We start from the raw sequence: 18,558 nt of genomic DNA, 5'->3' as shown, positions 1-18,558 counted from the left end.
CTAATGGCCAATAGATCAATCTACATACATTGTACCTTAATGGAAACAGCGCTGCTAGCTGTGTTTTGTGATGGTCTAAGCCTTTTTCTTTGACGCTTTTTGAAGACTTCACTAACTAAAAAACTTTTAATCAACAAAATACTACTGCAGATTGGGTCACGCGACTCTGAGAAACCCTCAGTTGGTTTCATGCGGCTGACAAATTCCGTTTTTATTAAAAGCTGGGACACCCGGCATATTGCAGACTAAATGTGCAGTTCAATCTACTCAGTAGACTTTCCTCTGTTTTAAGTGTCACAACGCAATCGCAGTTTTTCACACTACAAGACACGCAGGGTGATGCCTTAACTGAGGTAACCAAATATTTAAGCACCTAAGTGACCGAATATATGAGCCCATGAATTCAGCGAATAGTTTGCGGAACGCATAAAACGATGTGTGCCGAGAAAAGCTTGCTTTTACGTAATAGACAGCGGTGCACGGAGCACTTAGAAGCATTGAAGTAAGAGCCACGCGCCGCTGTGCCACGTACATGATCCTGCAAAACATAACCTAATCCTTCGACTATAAGTAGGGGGCATATGAAATTAAACGCCGGCGATATCAAGTAAATTGCTTCGCGTTCAATAGTTTGTTCTCACGAATTCTCTGTTTTACGCAATCCCATTGACTGGGATACCACAATCGCCCTTTTTTTTTGGGATGAGTTTTCTTTATGTGGATAACTGCGTTTTCAGATAATTTTCGATATCTGTTGTAATCAATGCTTTTCCAACATAGGTAAGAAAACCAGTACAGTGCGAGCTAATTATTAGCATGTTCACTCCCTCGAGCCATTCTAGGAACAAGTTGGCGTTGTAGGGCTGTCCAATATATTAAAAGAAACGCATGAACGCTGGCCCTCCTACGGTTGTTGCACCGCCTTCTTATAACTTCCTGCATCAACAGCGTGGTCAGGCACGCGCAAACTGCTAGGCGGGCAACGGTAATGAGCAGTGAGCACCTGCATGCTTTCAGAAATGATGCTTAAACATCAAGTAATAGATAACGGCTTATGGACAATAATGTTTTCTGGTGAGAGGAGACGCGTGATCTACTAAAACAATGGCAGAATTGGCGCCATGCAAGTAATCGCACAGCTGAGCATGCAAGACAGTGCATGACTAGGCGGCAATAACCTTGGATTATCAGCGATAACATATTCCTCACATATGACGTTGGCCGCCATAGCCTTGAGACAGGTGAGTGCCACTGACACGGCTCGTCTCTGAATGCACGGAAGTGTTCGGGACTCGTAACAAAAGCACGGCTGACTATGCACATGCAAGTGACCTGGTCGATAACGCAAGGAACGAGGAACTGAAGGTTTAGCCGGAAAACACTTCGAGTTTTACATCGCTCACCTTTAATAATACTGAATCTGGTCACCTCCATGCTGACCTGCGTCGTTAACGAACATTTTTTGTGCCCTATGTAAATTCGAAGGTCAGTGCCACTGCATTACACGTTTTCGCAGGCAACAGTGGAAATCCGCAAGGTGTACGTTTTGTACATCGCGTGCAATGCACAAAAAATTGTTCACTGCCTCCTTCACGCTTTCTTTTCGACTGCCGTATTTTTTTCCTGGTCTCACAGCCAACGTAATGCGTGGGCGGCCAGTTTGCAAAACGGGCAACATCAAATGATTCGAGGGGTATCGAAATGTGCTAATATGAGAACATTATAAAGCAGGCGTCCCGGCAACTCAGCGCTCTGCTTTCCTAGGGGCGAAACACAGCGAGATATTTTAATTTTATTAACGAGTGCAAGACAGAAAGCAGAGAATAATTATTATTGGAAATTTTTTATAGACTCATGATAACAATACTTGCATACTTTATATTTACTGGATCAACATTGGAACAAAAATGGCAGTGTTTTAACATAAAAAAACCGAGTATATGTGCGAAAGCATGTGTTTAGGCTGATTGTGTGGTGGGGTTTCTTTGCTGGGTTGTTGGCATGTCTCTCGACGATATTAGACTCAGCATAAGTGGTTAAGCTGACTGGGTCTGCTTGCGCCGCTGATGCAAGTTGATGAACACGAAAGTGTGCTATGCACCGCGCGAGAGTGTGTTGCAGTTTAATACGGGCCGTGATCGACATTGGCGATAGTGTCGTGCTCTCGTGCGGTGCTCTCGTGCACTCTCGCGTGTGTTCTCGTGCACAATTAAGAGAAGATTCCTGCTCGGAGTTGGTACGTCTAGTGTAGTGCCTTCGGACTAATTCATGTGGCAGCGCTGCTTGCTCCCCTGATAGGACAAAATGCCTCTCTTCTGTATTTTTCAATAGACGGCACCCAAGCAGCACAGGTTATCGGCGCAATATTTCAAAAGGACTCTTCCATACTGGTCCTCTGTAGGGCCTGCCTTTGCCAATACGATTCTAATATTGAAACAATTACCTGTGCTGCTTGGGCTGCTTCCTGAAGTAATCACATTCGCTCTTCCCGATGCCCACTGTACTTATTTTTGATGGTCTCCATACCACTCCTCGTGTCATCCCAACCTAGAATTCTGAGCGCCGCTATGGCCGTGCTCTAAAGTCCAGTGGCTGTACGGACCAGCCATCGCTTCAAACGCGGCACTGAGCTCTAAATCTTTTTCTTTCTCGCTTAAAACCGAAAAGGCTCCTTTGAAATTTACTGATCACGATTACAAGAAACATATCAATCGAGCCACAATTCGTATTTTTACTAGGAACGCTACTGTAAAATATTTCAGGCCAAAAACGCGGCACAACTTGCTTATTTACAAGTTCGATATTTTGTCTGAAATATATTGCTTTGGAAAAAAGTTAAGAACTATTGAACCTGGTTTTTACGTGCTATAGAAAGCCGTCAAAATATATGACGCTGCTGAGGAGTGTCACGAGACAGTTTTAAAACAAAGCAAAGGTGATTCTTTTAGAGTAACATAATTAATTAAAACGTTGAAAACGTAATAAAGAAAAAAACAGCACAAAAAATTGTGCCGAAACAGGCCTGCTGTGCGATAAAAACCGCCATGCTTATGCGTTCTCTATAAAAACGCTTCCAGGGCAGAAGCAAAATATTTGATTTTTCCTGATTTTTTAGAGAGACCAACTTTCGTACTTTTCGTTGAAACCATACAAAACAACTGAGCCGCCGGCGTTCATTGGGTTCATTGGCATTGATAACGTTGTAGAGGCCGTTCGTTTTCGCGAAAGGAGAGACACAAAACTGAATCCTTGGGTCAGTGGACAGCTCAGTCTCGCTTTCATGTTCATGGCGTTGGTGTCCCACTGCAAATCCTAATATAATAGCGGTCCGCACACTAGATAAGTAGCAAGCCCACCCTGCCTTCTTTTCAGGTGGCAGTTAATGGTTGATTGCGAGGGGTCGGTCAGATAATGAGCGCTGCGGCCCATTGCTGCAGCGCCGTGTGTCTGCCACAACGTTGTCAGCGTTAAAACATGCATCTCTCTCTCAGCATCGCCACGCACCTAAAAGCTCGATTGAGGCGTCCACTGACCCAGGGAGCAAGTTATGCGCCCTTCCTTTTCTAAAAATCATCGGAGTCTGAAACGTTGACAACGCCAAAGCCAATGAATACAATGAACGCCGGAGGCTTTCGCTTTGTATGTCCTGGATTAGCTGAGCTAATCCACCTTTATTTTTCTGAAGCCCATTCGGGCCTCAGTCATGCCAGACATCGATCTCACGCTAGCGTGCAATTTATGTTCCCGAGTATGGTCGCGTTGCATAGCATGAGCGCTCATTTCGCAAGGTGTTCTTTGTGCTAGCAATCGTCTTTGTGCTAGCCTTGGCCTTCGTGACTGTTGCCGTTACCTGGCTACATCTGGCAAAGAACAGGCCAACTACGAGACAAGGAAAACGTTTGCAGTGCAAGGTACGATTACTACTAGCCTAGAAGATACTGAACAATTCAATTATCAACGAAATCACTTTTTATGCCTGTAACTGTTGAATGAATTGAAACTCTAAAATTTTCATTTCGCCCTTAGATGTCAATTTTTAGCGATTATACACAGCACATTGTGGAGCATTGGCTGCGTGCTCACAAATACTGTGTTTTTAACGTGTATTCTCCTGAGCGAATAATATTCGGACAAGAGTGGCTTATATTGAATACACATCTGCCCCTTAACAAAGGAAGAATTGCCTTAGCAGCATGAGATTTGTGACCTTTCTGAGGTAAATGTGAAGCCTTTTTTTCCGCCCTACGGCCTGATATACAGTCTCCCGCAATAGTTCACGGCATGCATAATTTCAGCAATTTTAATGCTTCACTGCCTCGCGACCCAGCCCTCTTATTTTATCGCCAGCTTAATCAGAAACATTGTAGTTAAAAAATAAAAAAAAACAGATGTAACCGGTTTTTCAGTTTACATAGGGGGAGAAATGTTACCAGAGACGTACATTGGTTTAATAGCCTGGAGGCGACAAGATGCATTATGGATGCAGGTGAATGCGTGACATTTGAAGTGAGCGACAAATTTATCAAAATGCACTGGCATTACTCTGAGCTAAAAGCTGACGCACGGCTGCTTGCCCCAGGAAGACATGAGTTCGTTTCGCGATAACCACGTGCGTTATTGTTCAGGTTACTCGGATCTGCATAGCAGCCGGGCAGCTGTTGTGAGATCCAAGCGCGTCCGTCTATTCAGAGACAAGACGTATCTGTGGCACTAGCCGGTCTTACCGCTGTAGGGACCTCTGACATTTGTGAAGAATATCTTGTCGCTGCAAGGTTACTACTGTCTATCCACGCAGTCTTGCATGGTCAGTGGTTCCAGTGCTTGCGCGGCGCTGCTGAATCCGATTTCTTAGTATATCACGCGTCACTTCTCACCCGAAAACGTTATTGTGGAAAGGCTGTTATTTAACCTTCTATTATCAGGCAATAGCTCTGAATAAATACAGCTGCTCATGGCTCATTACCGTTCTCTGGCTTGCACTTCGCATGCGCATGACCCCGCCGGTGACGTAAGCAGCTATCAAAAGACGCCCCCGTCTATGTAGCCCAACCCCCGGGCCGTCGGCTTAGGCTAAGTACCACGGGGGAGCAAGTTACCACCCTTTGGCTAAATAATGTTTACTGACTGACCGACCGACCGACCGACCGACCGACCGACCGAATGACTAACTGAAGGCGCAGCATGTGACATAGGGCCAGCGTTCCAGCGTCACTTGTAGTTCATAGTACAGCTGAACAATATCAGCTGTTCCCTCGAGAGCTTGATCCAAGGAACACGCTAATAAGCATGCAGCTTGTACTGTCCTGCTCGACCTAGATATGCTGGGAAGCGGTTATTAAAACGTATCGAAAATCACCTGAATAAGTTATTTACCATATGAGAAAAAATCTTCCTAATGAGAACACTAATTTGCTATCCAAATCACTGAGATTGTCTCGAACCGAGCTTTCCTCAGAACAAATTGAACACTTGTCGCAGATCGTGTGGTCATACACTTGTTTTCACATCAGATGCCTTAACTGAAACTCGCATGGTTAGGCAATTTCTTTACGGATTCTCTTCATATAATATAGTTTCCTATTTCAAGCTTGATTTCTCAAAGTTTACAAGTGCTCCAGTTAATGACGCTTATTCCGTAAAGAACAAGCTTTCGTCAGCTTTTTTCGTGTGCTTTTTTATATTGTAACTTACAGATACGGAAACAAAGAATAGAAAGGACTGCCTTGTCCAAATTTTTTCTCGAAAATATCTAGCGATGAGGTTTTCACCGTTACGTAATCACGGAGTATGACTTCCGCTGTACCAAACTTTAAGTACCTAGTAAAAATAAAGTAAAAGGAAGAGAACTGTAGTCAGTACATAAGGCGGCACAACTAGTCTGCAGTGCGTACTGTCAGTCTTAGTCATTGAATGCCAGTAAAGAAAGGAATTGAGGTGCACGAATATTTTTTGAAATAGAATTAGTTATGTATCTCATGAAAGCTCACGAATCAAGAGCTTTGATAACTCCTTTCACAGAAATGGATGGTATTTTTATGCTCCTGAAAGCTAGAAATCTAGGTGACGCTTCAAATATTATACTGCTCTCACCTCTTCCTAACTAAGGGGTTCTCACGTACAGAACTGTCAGACGATATGGCCTCAAGTAAATATGCCGTACTAACTCTGCCTTGCAGTTCGGCCTTTATTAAAAAATAAAGTTTTCAGCACTCATTGTTGCAGTTGTCACGGGAACCACGGTAAATACTGCGCTTCACCGAAAAACTTCAACTACGCCAATACATCAATTTCTAATTCAACTGATAATGGGAGACCACGATGTCTTGGAATGTTCGAATAAAAAACAATGTGAGGGACGCTGGGGAGTTCTTCGGATTTCTTTAATTTTTCTAAACAATATTTAGCTTGGGCAGGGCATGCAATGGGAAGGAAAGATAACGGTTGGTCCTTAAGGTCAACGAAGTAGACTCCAAGTGAATGCAAATAGAGCAGGGAACGGCAGAAAGTTAGGTGGGGAGATCAGCGTAAGAGTTTTCGGAGATACGGTGGATTGCAGCAGGGCCAGAGCAAGGTTTATTGGAGAGATCTCAGGGAGGCCCTACACTGGGCGTAGTCAAGGTGCTGATGGAGATGATTAGTTAAATAACTTTTTTATAACGCACATGCTATTTAAAAAAATGTACTGACAAATCAGTATACATGACATTAGCAACCCACATTGCACTGGGCGTAGTAACGTTACTGCTGAAGCTGATTATATAAATGTCTTATATACTACCACATGTGCTATATTTAAAAAATCTAGTGAAGAATAGAGAAACCGTTAGATCAGCAGTCCAAATTGAGAAGCGCCTTAGTGATATAGAAAACAAATTTATTATTTCTCTTCTTAAGTAAACAAATTATTACTCATCTAGTGTGCTAGCCAAAGTTCGTGACCTCGACATTGATTTATTATATGAAGCCACTGAATCGCCAGCGGCTTTATTTCTTTGCCAGTGTCGTGAAATTTTCCGATCAGTGTCAGAATTGGCTGCCTGGCAAGACATATATCCCACACAAGTGAACGCATTTTGCTGTGCAATTTTGTTGGAACAGGAGATGTTCACCCATTTATTTCGCGCTGCTCTATCGATAAAAAGACTCTGGAGACCGCGATAGAGTAGCAGCAAAGAGTAACCGCTGAGCCCTTATTGCATACAGAGTATATACAACTGAACATCTCGTCAGCCTAGCACTACGCCTTCATTGTTCAACCACCTTCCAGATAGCGGTAGTCGGCATATATCATCTCCTGATTGCCTTTTATTTGTTTTTGTCACCTCCGCATCTTTATCAAGGAATCTGCGGGATCCCTGACTGCTTGTGGAGCATAAAAGGTAGCACGCAGTGGCTCCTGAAGTACTTCTGTTTGGTGAACGTCTCCTAGCGTTCTGTGTCCGCTGCAAACTACTGGTAAGTAGGTACGCCCTTCTTGCGAGAAGGGAGTAGAGTGAACAATAGAAGCATGCTTTACAAAGCAAACCTTTTATGAGGGTGCTTTGGATAATTAAGAAGCACTGTAGCTGAACAAAAAGCTCTACGTGTTTAACATTTTTTTTCTCTTCAGCAAACGTTTACTTCATCCGGATAGCGAGCGGCAACGACGTTGGTTGCTCAGAAGTAATGTTGCTATTAAGCAAACGAGTAGCCAGTGGAAGGCGCAGAGGAGTAAGTCACATGGGTGGTTATTAGAACGTTTCATACTTACTTCACCGGTAACTATACAAAGTTTCACTATCAAATATTGTCTGCCATTTCTACCTGTGAACGCTAGGCGCGTGCGACAGTCCACCACGCTCCTGGAGCGGACGCTTGAATTTCTGTTTGGTAGAGTTCCACATTGGCTGATGGAGGTTTTATTCGCCATGCAAAGATGCGTGGGAAGTGCGCAGTAGTTCATAAAAAGCCATTGATGCACACTTTCAGTTCCCGCAGTAATTATCTGAAGTCCTGCTGGTCGTGAGACTAGCTTCCAGAATCGCTAACGCGCCTAAGTATAAATTCATTCGCGCTTTAGTGGCTTTGGGCCATTTCGTCTTTAAAATCAAACGGCAATCTTGTCTGCTTTGTGGGCCTGCTTTGTTTAAACTCTGTTTTCCTGGAGATCTATTTCCTAGTGGGCAGAAAAATATGACGCCATAAAACTTTAGTCACCCGCCATGAAGCGTTCTTAAGGATGCTTTCAGGAATTTACTTGGCAACAATGTTAATCATGTAAGACATTCCCCCGGCCAGATCAAAAGCGGCAGTGAGTCCAAAGAATTCGCTAGAATGTACGGTTCGGTCAAGTAGGGATTAGACCCCACTGTTTCTATAAAGGATTTGCGCGTTAACACAATGGCTATATATGCACGCAGTGCATCGTTTGTGGTATTCGATTCTGAACAACAGTTGAACGGATATAATACAAATACCTGTCCTGCTTTCCGGTAATACGTCACAATACTGCCTGCCTCGAATGAATGCTGTTTTTGGAGTGCAGTCGCTCCGTTCCAAATATGAATATTGTTAGTTTATTCGTTATTCGTGCATGCTTGATCCTTAATGTTTAACAGTATTGTAATGGTCAGGTGAAGTGATTCAAATGGAAGACAAGAAGTTCACTAGCGCAGTACACTTGTGCGTGTATATTGTCGTATTGAGGCGAATGAAATCGGCATTATTGTCACATTTCTTCTTGAATTGATGTCAAAATTTTACCTCTAAATGACTCCACTTTCTTTGTAGGCGCCATGAATGCCATTACGGTCGCCATTTGTATCCTTGGTGTTTTTGTCGCCACGGGTGAGTGAAATCTTGCCATATCGCGTCACGTGAATCGGTGTTATACTCTCATATTCAATTACTCGGGCCGCCAGTTTAATGAATCTACTGCTTAGAAATACAAGAAAGGGATGATGTTTGTGATTTCTTCATGTATTAGTGATCTTTGCGTCAGCTACTTTAGGGAGAGTAAATGTTGCATTCTTGAACTGGCTGACCTGTGCAGACAGGACTCAAGCTAAGGTTGTGAAAACTTGATCAATTCTTCTTGTCGGGCGACTTATTGCGCAAACATCTCGTGAAACGTTTTAACGCAAGTAGACACAGACCACGAAAAAGATTACACACACAAACAAGCGCTATTTTGTGTGTACTGGTGTGTGTCTGTGAATGTGTTGTCTTCCACGTCGTTTGTGAGTGTCTGATATTGGGGATTTGACATAATCTGCACTGCTTCTGCTTTATCATATACTATTAATCCGGAATTATCTAAAAAATTCAGCACATTTTTAAGCAGGAAACGAACGATAGCATGATATGGAGCTGCGGTCTCCGCCGCATACTGTGTACTTCAGAAAGAGAAAGAAATAGCCGTTCAAGTATATGTGCCACTCCAACAGAGGACAACAACAACAACATACCCTTGTAACACGTCAATTCTGTATACTGAACTGTTCTTACGACCAAGCTTTACAGTTTGCTTTAGAGACTATTGCTTCTAGTGATCACGCTGGCTTGATGAAACGTTAATCCCCGAATGCGAGTTGTGTTGGAGCCAGGCAATTTCTCCTAGCACGCGAACAATCCGCCGAAGAACATTATAAAGTCCCCTTTAGGAAGTGACCCCAAAAAGAAATATGCAGTTAAGAAAGTTATGGAGCATAAGCGTTATTGATTTTGTTTTGAAGTTTTCTGACATTTTCGCTAAAGCAATCAATGTTGTGGAAAGCAAGCCGTCCACATTCCTTTTCCTTTTTTAAAAAAAAATGCTTGCTAAGTGTCCTAAATAGCGGCTAATATATTTATATAGCTTCTGTATTTGCACTGAAGACACGGCGGTTTGCATAAAAATACACCTCTACTGATTGCAGTACTGCTTGGCATGTATTTGCGTATTTAACCCATCATGACATGCCAACACAGTTCCACTAACGTCCGAGCAGATCGCTAAGCGGTCACAAAATGTTAATTTCCTTCGGCATGCTCTTTGAATAGTATCTCTAAATTCTTTGAACTGAAGCCGTCAAATAAGAATCAAAACATGGAGGTCATATAAGCTCCGTCTTAAAGGTGTAGCCCGCGACAGCCTCAAACAATGTCTCCAGCTGCCTGGGGTCCTCTCTGCATATCGCTTATCAGGCACAGCCATTGTTGTTTATTTTATTTTGTTTTGATTTCGTGGCTTGCTTTTATTTTCATTTTTTTTTACTGCAAGTCACTCGAGGCATTCTCTAAACAAATCGAACGCACGTTCCTCTGTGGTCGAAGGGACCGACACACGATCCAAGTGGTAGTGGTTCGAGCCCCTGCTCAACCAATTTTGTTTTGAGCGCAGTTGATTTTCTTTTTAACAGGAGTAGTGGCTAGTGATAAGACCGCTCGGCTGCTGAGCCGGAGCTCCCGGCTTAGATTCTGGCCCCTGCGGCCGAATTTCGATGGAGGCGAAACGCAAAATTAATTGCCCGTGTGCTGCTGTGCGATGTCAGTCCACGTTTAAGATCCCCAGCTGGTCGAAATTATTCCGGAGCCCTCCACTATGGCTCCTCTTTCTTCCTTTCTCTTAATCTCTTTCTTATCCCTTCCCTTTCGGCGCGGTTCAGGTCTTCGCCGATATGTGAGACAGATACTGAGATATTTAATTCAATAAAATAAACACTTTTAAATTTTGAACTTTCTTCCGAGGCTTACGTAAAGGAGTGGAATGACGTCACGACCCTGTATACAAAAGAGGAATTGTATAGTCCCGTCATAATTGTTGTAGCGCGTGATAGTTGTGGAGTGTTTGAATTCTCCAGTAGAGCTCAGATGGTGGTGACATCACGACCAGTCATATGTTTCTCGAAGTGCACCTAAAGTTCACCTGCCTTTCTCGCTAAACGCCATTCATAACGCTGTCGCGTTTAACTGCGCCTTTAGAGGACTTTTGTGCCTCATCCTGACGTGATCTGTGACACGCCTTATATAAATTTTGGTGCGTGTAGAACACATAACAAAAATTATATAAGGCGCGTCAAAGTTTTTTACGCGAAGGGTGCTCTTTTGGATCACCGCTTTCGCATTCTAATATAAGTTCATTTCGCGATAAGGTCATTTGCAAATAATGGTGAAATACTCACATCATTGCAGCTTCAGCAGAAACTTCCGCAGAGCAAGACAAGTCGTTGAAGGTGGTGTCTGATCTCCGATCCCAAATCGTCGCCGATGAAGCCGTACTGGTGGGACACATTCTGCGCAACGTTGCCTACGAGCTTCGACAAAACGCGGAACTGGAAAGCGAGGTGAAGCTTCGAAGAACTATTTGAGCACGCCGCACGAAAAAACCCTTACGCCTGCAGAAACCAATATCTTGGCATGCACAAGAAATAGAACCACGCCCTAACATTAGATATCTCATTTGGTCAATTCTGCGCCCAAAATCTGAGCCGTCATATTCGGAGCGATCGGCAAATTTCGCTGAAAATTTTAACTCTCATCAACGTGACCGAGTTGCGAAATATATAACTTGCGAAATATATATCCTTTGCTGGCAGTTATAAAAAAACACTATCAGTTCAAAATATGGATCACCATCTTACCATTTGAAGGAGAACACCGCTATTGAAGTTCGCGACCTGAGTTCAATAGGAAACAGATCGCTTGAATGTAATTAAAATGCGAATTAGATTTGAGGTTCATCTGCTGTGAGTTCAATTGCAAAAGTCATTTTATCCCTAGGACGCAAAGACCCTCTGATCAATCATTGTGTTTCTGATTTACTGATATAAAAGTACCACTTTAATAAATAAGTAAAAACAAAAAATCTGGCTCTACGACAATGCTCGCTACAGGCTGCGGTTTTCAACAGAGAACTGCATGTGCTTATGATTGAAGGCAGAATTTAAGGAAAAAAGGTCTTCTTTAGCAGAATTGGAGTCTGTTAAGTAACAGAGCCCCCGTGCAATATGTAAGGTGATTTTGGGCACAATAATAGATGGAGCCACTTCCGTACTTTGCCTAATTATGCGTCTACAAGTATATATATAGAGTGTATAAACATCTTTCGGTGCAGTTGAAATAAAAGCACTAGTGATTAGCGTCTTAACAGTCGCACGCAGTACGTGTTAGAAATTCCTTTTTTTATTTCGCAGTCCAAGCACGCGACTGAAGGCGCAAATAGTACAGCCATGATAAAAATTATGAGGTTTCCTACGTCTCCTTTATAGTGGAATGCGAAAGCGTTAGACGAAACGTTGCTTCTGCATGTTCCTGCGTGTCAGTTTATGCTCCGCATACAGAATGCCGCCAGTATTATCTTACCTTAAGTGGCACACACATAAACTTGCACTGAGTATATCTTCTTTCGTTTCGTCCTCATACGTCTCTTCAGTGTATTACCTAATGTCGAACGAAAGGGCGAAACAGCCCGACTTAACCCTCTTATTGTATTCTTTAACGTCGGTGGCCTGGAGGCCATGGACCCCCGACAACCCAACCGAATCCAACCTGCTCATTTCGACCCTTTACGGCTGCGGGGGAAAAAGCGAGACCAGCGTCATGGTCACCTGACCTTAGGACGTCTTCAACCTCTCCAGAAATCAACGACACCTTTCTCTCATTGTATTCTACTGCTTTCATTGCCCCTCCTCAGTTTTGAAAGAAAGATCGAGAGCACCGCTGTGGAAATTGAATGAGCTTATTTGAATTAAATTATTTTCACCTTCAACGGTGCTCATTGCTCACCACGTTCACAACGTGGGTGCCCGGGGTGACCACCCCCAGCGGGCAGGTTTTAATGGCATTGTGCTCTCACCCTATCGGAGTCTTTTGTGTGTAACGATTACGAAATGGTATGATATGAGTATTATATGGACTGAAACACTCGGCGGCGGCGAAGTGACAAGCGTGCTCGGCGGTCGTCGAACAGAATGCCAGCCGCTGTCGGCCGTTCTCAATTTAAAGCTGATAGCGAACCTTCGAGTTAAAGCGTGCAAAGTTATTCGAACATTCCGGAACAACGTAGAATCAGCTCTGCCTGGCTGCGATCAATCGAGATAAATCTAGTCGCGTCTTGCGTGGAAAAGAAAGCGATAAGGTGGCGTGGCGGCAGATTTGAAAAACGAAGAAACATTCCATATCTTCGCGGCATTATGAGACTCAATGGCTCGTTCGCACTTCGGCGTACGGCGGCGAGAGCAAGCGAAGTCTACCACAGCCAAAAATGTTCACTCCATCATACTTCCCGGCCACCCCGTCGACGCTTCGACAACGAATTCTCAATTACCCCGAAAACAACATTTTTTCATGATATCAATGCGTGTGCCATTTTATGGTATCTGGAAGAACATCCCATTTTCGAGCGCATACCTTTCCGCGGCGCCCACATCAGCCAATCAGGAGAGTACGTATAAACGTGTCCCCTGGTGCCCCATCGTTTTGTTTGTCGTCTTCTCGCGGCGCACACATATATGGTTAGAAAACACTAAACGTCGATGTTGTCTGCATAGCATAAGAGTATGCAAGTTTTCCTACTCAAAATGCAGGCATTCTGCAAGACGTTACGACATTGAACACATTCGAACTTCTTAGCGTAATTATTTCTGTATTTATTTTTCATTTAGTATACCACAGGGCCAAGGCCATTAGGTCATATAGAGGGAAGTGGTACAAAAAAACAGATAAGTTTAACAAAGTGGATTTCATCAGTAAAAGCAGTATATGTTCAATTAAAAAGGCACCTAAATAAACGAAGCCATCAATAGCTTTCGCGAAAAACGATTTGAATGAAGTGAAGAAAAACGCTCCGAGTTAAACAGGATAAGCTACTGCGTGTTTGAAAGATTGTTGATCAGAGGTGGTGACTGTCGAGCCGGGAAGGCGATTCCACTCATTGGAATTGCGTGGTGCAAGTTACTGAAAGAAAGCATTGAATCTACATAATGAAATGCCGAACTTGTGAATATTATTTATTCTGTGCGGTACATACGTATGTGGGAAGATTAGTTTGCTACGTGACATCGGTGATGAAATAACATATGAAAAATGCACAGGCAGAAAGTTTTTCAACTTGATGACAAGGATCATAAGCTAAGGCTAGATTTCATGGCACTGATACTCGGTGTTCGGTTGTAGTTAAAAGAATGAAACTAATAGAGTTATTCCGAACCATTTCCAATGACTGCGTTAGGTTTTTTTTTACCTGTGTCCAAGACTGACGCTGCGTACTCATGTTTGGGCAGTATTAGGGTTTTATAAAAAGATAATTTTACAGAAGAAGGAGTTTCCGTCGCTTTAATTTTAGATACAAAGCGTTCAACTTAACCTAGTGGCGCCATCTGTTTGTAAATTTCCAGTAAAAATTCCAACGCTCATCCTCAGGCCTAGAGGTGGCATAATTAAAATTCTAAATAAATATTAAAGCACATTTTTTTCTGCCACTTTTTTTGCAGGCGAGGTGAGGTCGGACGAAGCAAAGGACGGGTGCCACATTTATGATCCGTGAAAACATTGGGAAATGAAGTAACAGTGGCGAACACAGTCCGAAGGGAGCTGCCTTACTTCAATAAATGTCGCATGTATGTCGCCACATAAGGCGACATCCTCCTTGCTTTCGTGTTGGAAGTTGGAAATCGGCTGAATATTCCCGGCGTCAGAAATCTGTCCTGTGCCGATTGGACTTCTCGCTTGGGTATTTCGCTGTAAACTCTACCACAGGGGTGGGTTCCCCTTGCTCTCGCCGCCGAATGCACTAGTGTGAGCGAGCAATACTGTTATTGCATTAAAATCAAATGCGAACATCAATGGGTCTACGGGCTCTGCGATCGCATTTCCTTTTATCGGGACTGCGGTCCTTATTTTAGGATTGAAACCTAACAGTATGCTTGGGCATTATGTTCTTATTCTTCCATTTCAGACGGAGGAGTATTTCATCCGCAATTTCTGGAATAAGACCAAGGAAGCAGTGAAGAAGGCTTGCCGAAAAATCAAGAAGGCTGCGAAGAAAGTTATGCCCCACATCCAGAACGCTGCCAAGGATATCGTCAAGTCCGTCGCTAACGCAGTGATCCCAATTGTAAATGAGAAGGCAGAGAAAAAAGCCACTGAACTCGTGACCAAGTTCTTCGCAAAGCATTTGGACGTCTACGCTCTGCAAGACTCGGGCAGCCATACTGATGTTGTACGCAGTCTGTGCACGCTCTTGGACGAAGAGGGCAAACGGCTTATTGAGCACGGCGAGAAACTGAACGCCCACCAATTTGTTTTCTCTATTGATTAGTCGATGGCTAGAAGTCAGCGCCGGCAACAGGTGTGTCCATGATTAGAACCTCTTGGACGGTGATAGAGTAAATGTGTTTCATATTTATTTCAACCTCAGTCTTGAGAAGTAGGCCTCACAAACCTTGGAGCATGATATTTATTTCTGCTCAGCAGTTTTGCTACAAGAATCCTAAATGGCCACTACTTTCGTAGACGAATAATAAACGCATCATGTTTTTTGCTATGAATATATTGTTTACTTTGCTTTCTTCAACCAGAGAAAGGAGGTAGCTTGAGTACCTAAACATAGGCTGCCTCAGACAGGAACACCAACGCAGGCTTCGTACATTTTGTGGACTCCTACAACAAGGGCTGCATTTAAATCATCATTAGAGTTAAAGAAGTCATTTCACTAAAACATTAGTCTAAAATGATGGCCGGTATAGGCCATTATAAACATTGCGAATCATGAAAAAAAGGGGTGATCTGTACATGGGCACAAATTATATCTGAAACTTTGCTTATACTCTTTCTGGTCTTAAGATTGTTACTAAAGATTGTTAAGATTGTTACTAAGATTGTTACTACTCTTCTAAAGGAATGAAATGAATATAAAGCAAACGACTGTTTTGTCTTAGCTCTCCGCATTGCGCTGACGTTCGTACGTGGCAACCTCTCATAGCCAGCGAAGTGTGTTGCAGTACACGCGCGGACAAGAGTAAACGCAGCACGCTGTTGTCATCGAATATTTTTCACGCGTCGACTAATGGAAATCTGTGACAGTATTATTTGGAAGCTGAGGCGCTTTCTTGTGGAGAAACGTTTCTTAGATCCTTTTACAGAAGGCGTGACTGCACCTAAAAATAAGAGAGCTCTGTATACTTATGCCCGCACCTGCGCAGTCGCGAGTCAAAAAAAGATTGCACTAATGACGTACCACAGGAGCGGCAGACAGCAACACTCGGCGCTGCGGTTAAGAACACGCCAAGGACAAATTTTTCGGGTGTTTTGCAAAGCACGGTGCCACGCCAAGCGCGCGGTGCGGTTTTCGCTGTGGCGGTGACGTCGCTGCGCTGATCTTTTCACTTATGACTGTAAATGCGTGTATTTGCTGCGGAAATCTCAATATGTAATTCGGTGATAGTTCGAGCATGTGCTTTGCCGCAATTTTGGCGCATCGTTCTCTGATACAGTTGAGTACGGGCAACCGAAAGCAGTTCTGGCTTAGTATACTGCAAAATATGAGCAGGGCCTCCTTCGAGATCAAAAACTTTTTTCATTCATTCATCCATTTATTCATTTCTAACGACTTTTGTAAGCCACTGGTGAAGGGAAAGAATACCTGTCACGAAAATCTGTATAAAACGTATGCGCAGAACTTTCACACACCACTCAGGGAATAGTTTTACAAAATACCTAAATATTTTTAACACACCCCATAGAATGCGGATAAAGCAATGTCTAAACATTTTTGCGAAATTTTGTACCACTTTATTTGGAGTGCAAGGCGGTGGAGCACTTATATCAGCAGTTCCACCGAGCTGAAACAAACATACATGTCATTGCACGCGTTGACTAACTTCCCACCAAGAATATCAACTGGTTTTCGAGACGACGTTGGAAAAGATGCAGACAGAAGTTTCGCGAAATCTGTCATGCGTCGTCCAGGTATGTCTGTGGACGCCTTCTACTTACTCAGCACAGTGTAATGAAGCGGTCAGTTCTCAGTGAATTGAAGAAAGCACTTTTCCAACCTCTGCCGGTCATGAGATACGTGGCTGAAGAAGCCTAGCCTGAAGTTGGAGCTTAAACTGATTTACCGGAATTATCACACTACCATAAGGGTGAAAATAATGTATAATCACACAATAAACATAGAAGTGTATTGATAGCAGCCCTGATTATCTCGATATCTGCAATTACTGCGGGTGGAAAAGCTCCAGAAACCACAGGACGCACCGCCATAGCAGAAGGAAAGTTTGCAGTGGCGCCATCTCGCGGCATCCGTGCGATAATGGGCTGTCTGCGTGGATCCGTTTGTGCCAATACACTCGGGGGCATCTCTTCTTGACAATGCAGTATGGGCCAGGTAGGAAAGGGAAGGAGACGGGCTTTGCCCCCTTGCTTGCTTGCTTCCTTGCACCCCTCCGCACCCCTAGCCTGATAATTATAAAACTCTCCCGCAACGCCCCCTCCCCCCCCCCACCCCCCCAGACCCCACGGCATGGAGACAAAAGTCCGTCCTCTTACATTTCCTGCCTAGCCTTTGCAGCTCTGCCAAGAAAGTTGTCCTCGAGTATAAAACATGTATATATTTATTTATTTATTTATTTGAAGATGCACTCAGTCCCTATTTAGAACTGTTGGAAGAGTGAGTTGATGTGCAGCATTTAAATACAATCAGACCTATATTCAGAGCAAAAACATAAAAAGAAGACCTCCTAGCAATCTTGTACAAACAAAATCGGAGGCACTATAGCAAATAAGACAACCAACATTAGATAGTTGATAGCACAGCTATAGTAGCAAACTGTACAAACTGTTCCAGTGAAGGCTGTGAATTAACCAATTTGTCTAGGCCGTTACAGTCGCGTATTGCCCGTGCCCGCGGGAAACAAGAAGAGTAGTATACATTGTTGGCACAAGTGTAGTCTTCAAACGTAAGTTCGTGCTTAAGGCATGTCCTTTAGAATGGCTGAAATGGCATATATGTAGTATTCATGCTAAAAGCTTTATGGATTAGCAAGTACAAAAACTTCAGTCCATGCAAGGTTGCGCCGCTTGCTAGAGTAGCTAGGCCTGCCCGCATTATTGTTTTTGTAGGAGCGCCTGTGCGCTGGCGTTTATTGCAAATAAAACGAACCGCTTTACTAAGCCCTGACTCAAGCATAATGTGTCATTCTGCGTGTACGGAAACCAAATTATGTTTGCGTTTTCTAAGATTGGTCGGACAAGAGATCTGTAGGCCAACAGCTTGGTTTCGGAAGTAGAAAAACGTAAGGCGCGTTAAACAAAGAGAACCCTGCTTATTGCTTGTTTGGTTATGTTATGCACGTGTGTCTTTGGTCCAAGGTGTTGAGCAATAGCAATGCCTACGTATTCCGTTTCCGTTACGCTTTCTACACGGACGTTACCAAGAGATTGGGCTCTCTTTCTGCTTGCCTAATTATACCCCAATTTTCATGGCAGAAATTCTGGTTTTGGTATTATCTATCCAGCAATAGAGCTCATTGTTGTGACTGGTACTTTTTGTTCTACCTTGGTATGTTTCACTGGGTCTGGTTTGCGTATGGAGTGGTT

At 43.4% G+C, this 18,558-nt stretch overlaps 1 protein-coding gene across 1 annotated transcript; it reads left to right on the top strand.

The window, feature by feature from the left end:
• Nucleotides 1–7,348: 7,348 nt before the first annotated feature.
• Nucleotides 7,349–15,469, top strand: LOC144123183 (uncharacterized). The gene is made up of 4 exons (XM_077656062.1): nucleotides 7,349–7,455; nucleotides 8,770–8,826; nucleotides 11,152–11,303; nucleotides 14,915–15,469. Exons 2-4 carry the CDS (start codon nucleotides 8,775–8,777, stop codon nucleotides 15,275–15,277), a joined length of 567 nt encoding a protein of 188 aa, XP_077512188.1. The 5' UTR covers nucleotides 7,349–7,455; nucleotides 8,770–8,774; the 3' UTR covers nucleotides 15,278–15,469.
• Nucleotides 15,470–18,558: the final 3,089 nt, after the last annotated feature.

The sequence above is a fragment of the Amblyomma americanum genome, chromosome 3, assembly GCF_052857255.1.
Source record: "Amblyomma americanum isolate KBUSLIRL-KWMA chromosome 3, ASM5285725v1, whole genome shotgun sequence".
In the NCBI taxonomy this organism is placed as follows: Eukaryota; Metazoa; Arthropoda; class Arachnida; order Ixodida; family Ixodidae; genus Amblyomma; species Amblyomma americanum.
The sequence above is the reverse complement of the archived record's forward strand: the minus strand, read 5'-3'. Positions and strand labels throughout refer to the sequence as shown.

Coding starts and splice junctions, on each gene's coding strand:
- LOC144123183 (XM_077656062.1), top strand. CDS start 8,775: ATGAATGCCATTACGGTCGCCATTTGTATCCTTGGTGTTTTTGTCGCC. Junction 8,827..11,151: donor TGGTGTTTTTGTCGCCACGG/GTGAGTGAAATC, acceptor ACATCATTGCAG/CTTCAGCAGAAACTTCCGCA. Junction 11,304..14,914: donor ACGCGGAACTGGAAAGCGAG/GTGAAGCTTCGA, acceptor CTTCCATTTCAG/ACGGAGGAGTATTTCATCCG.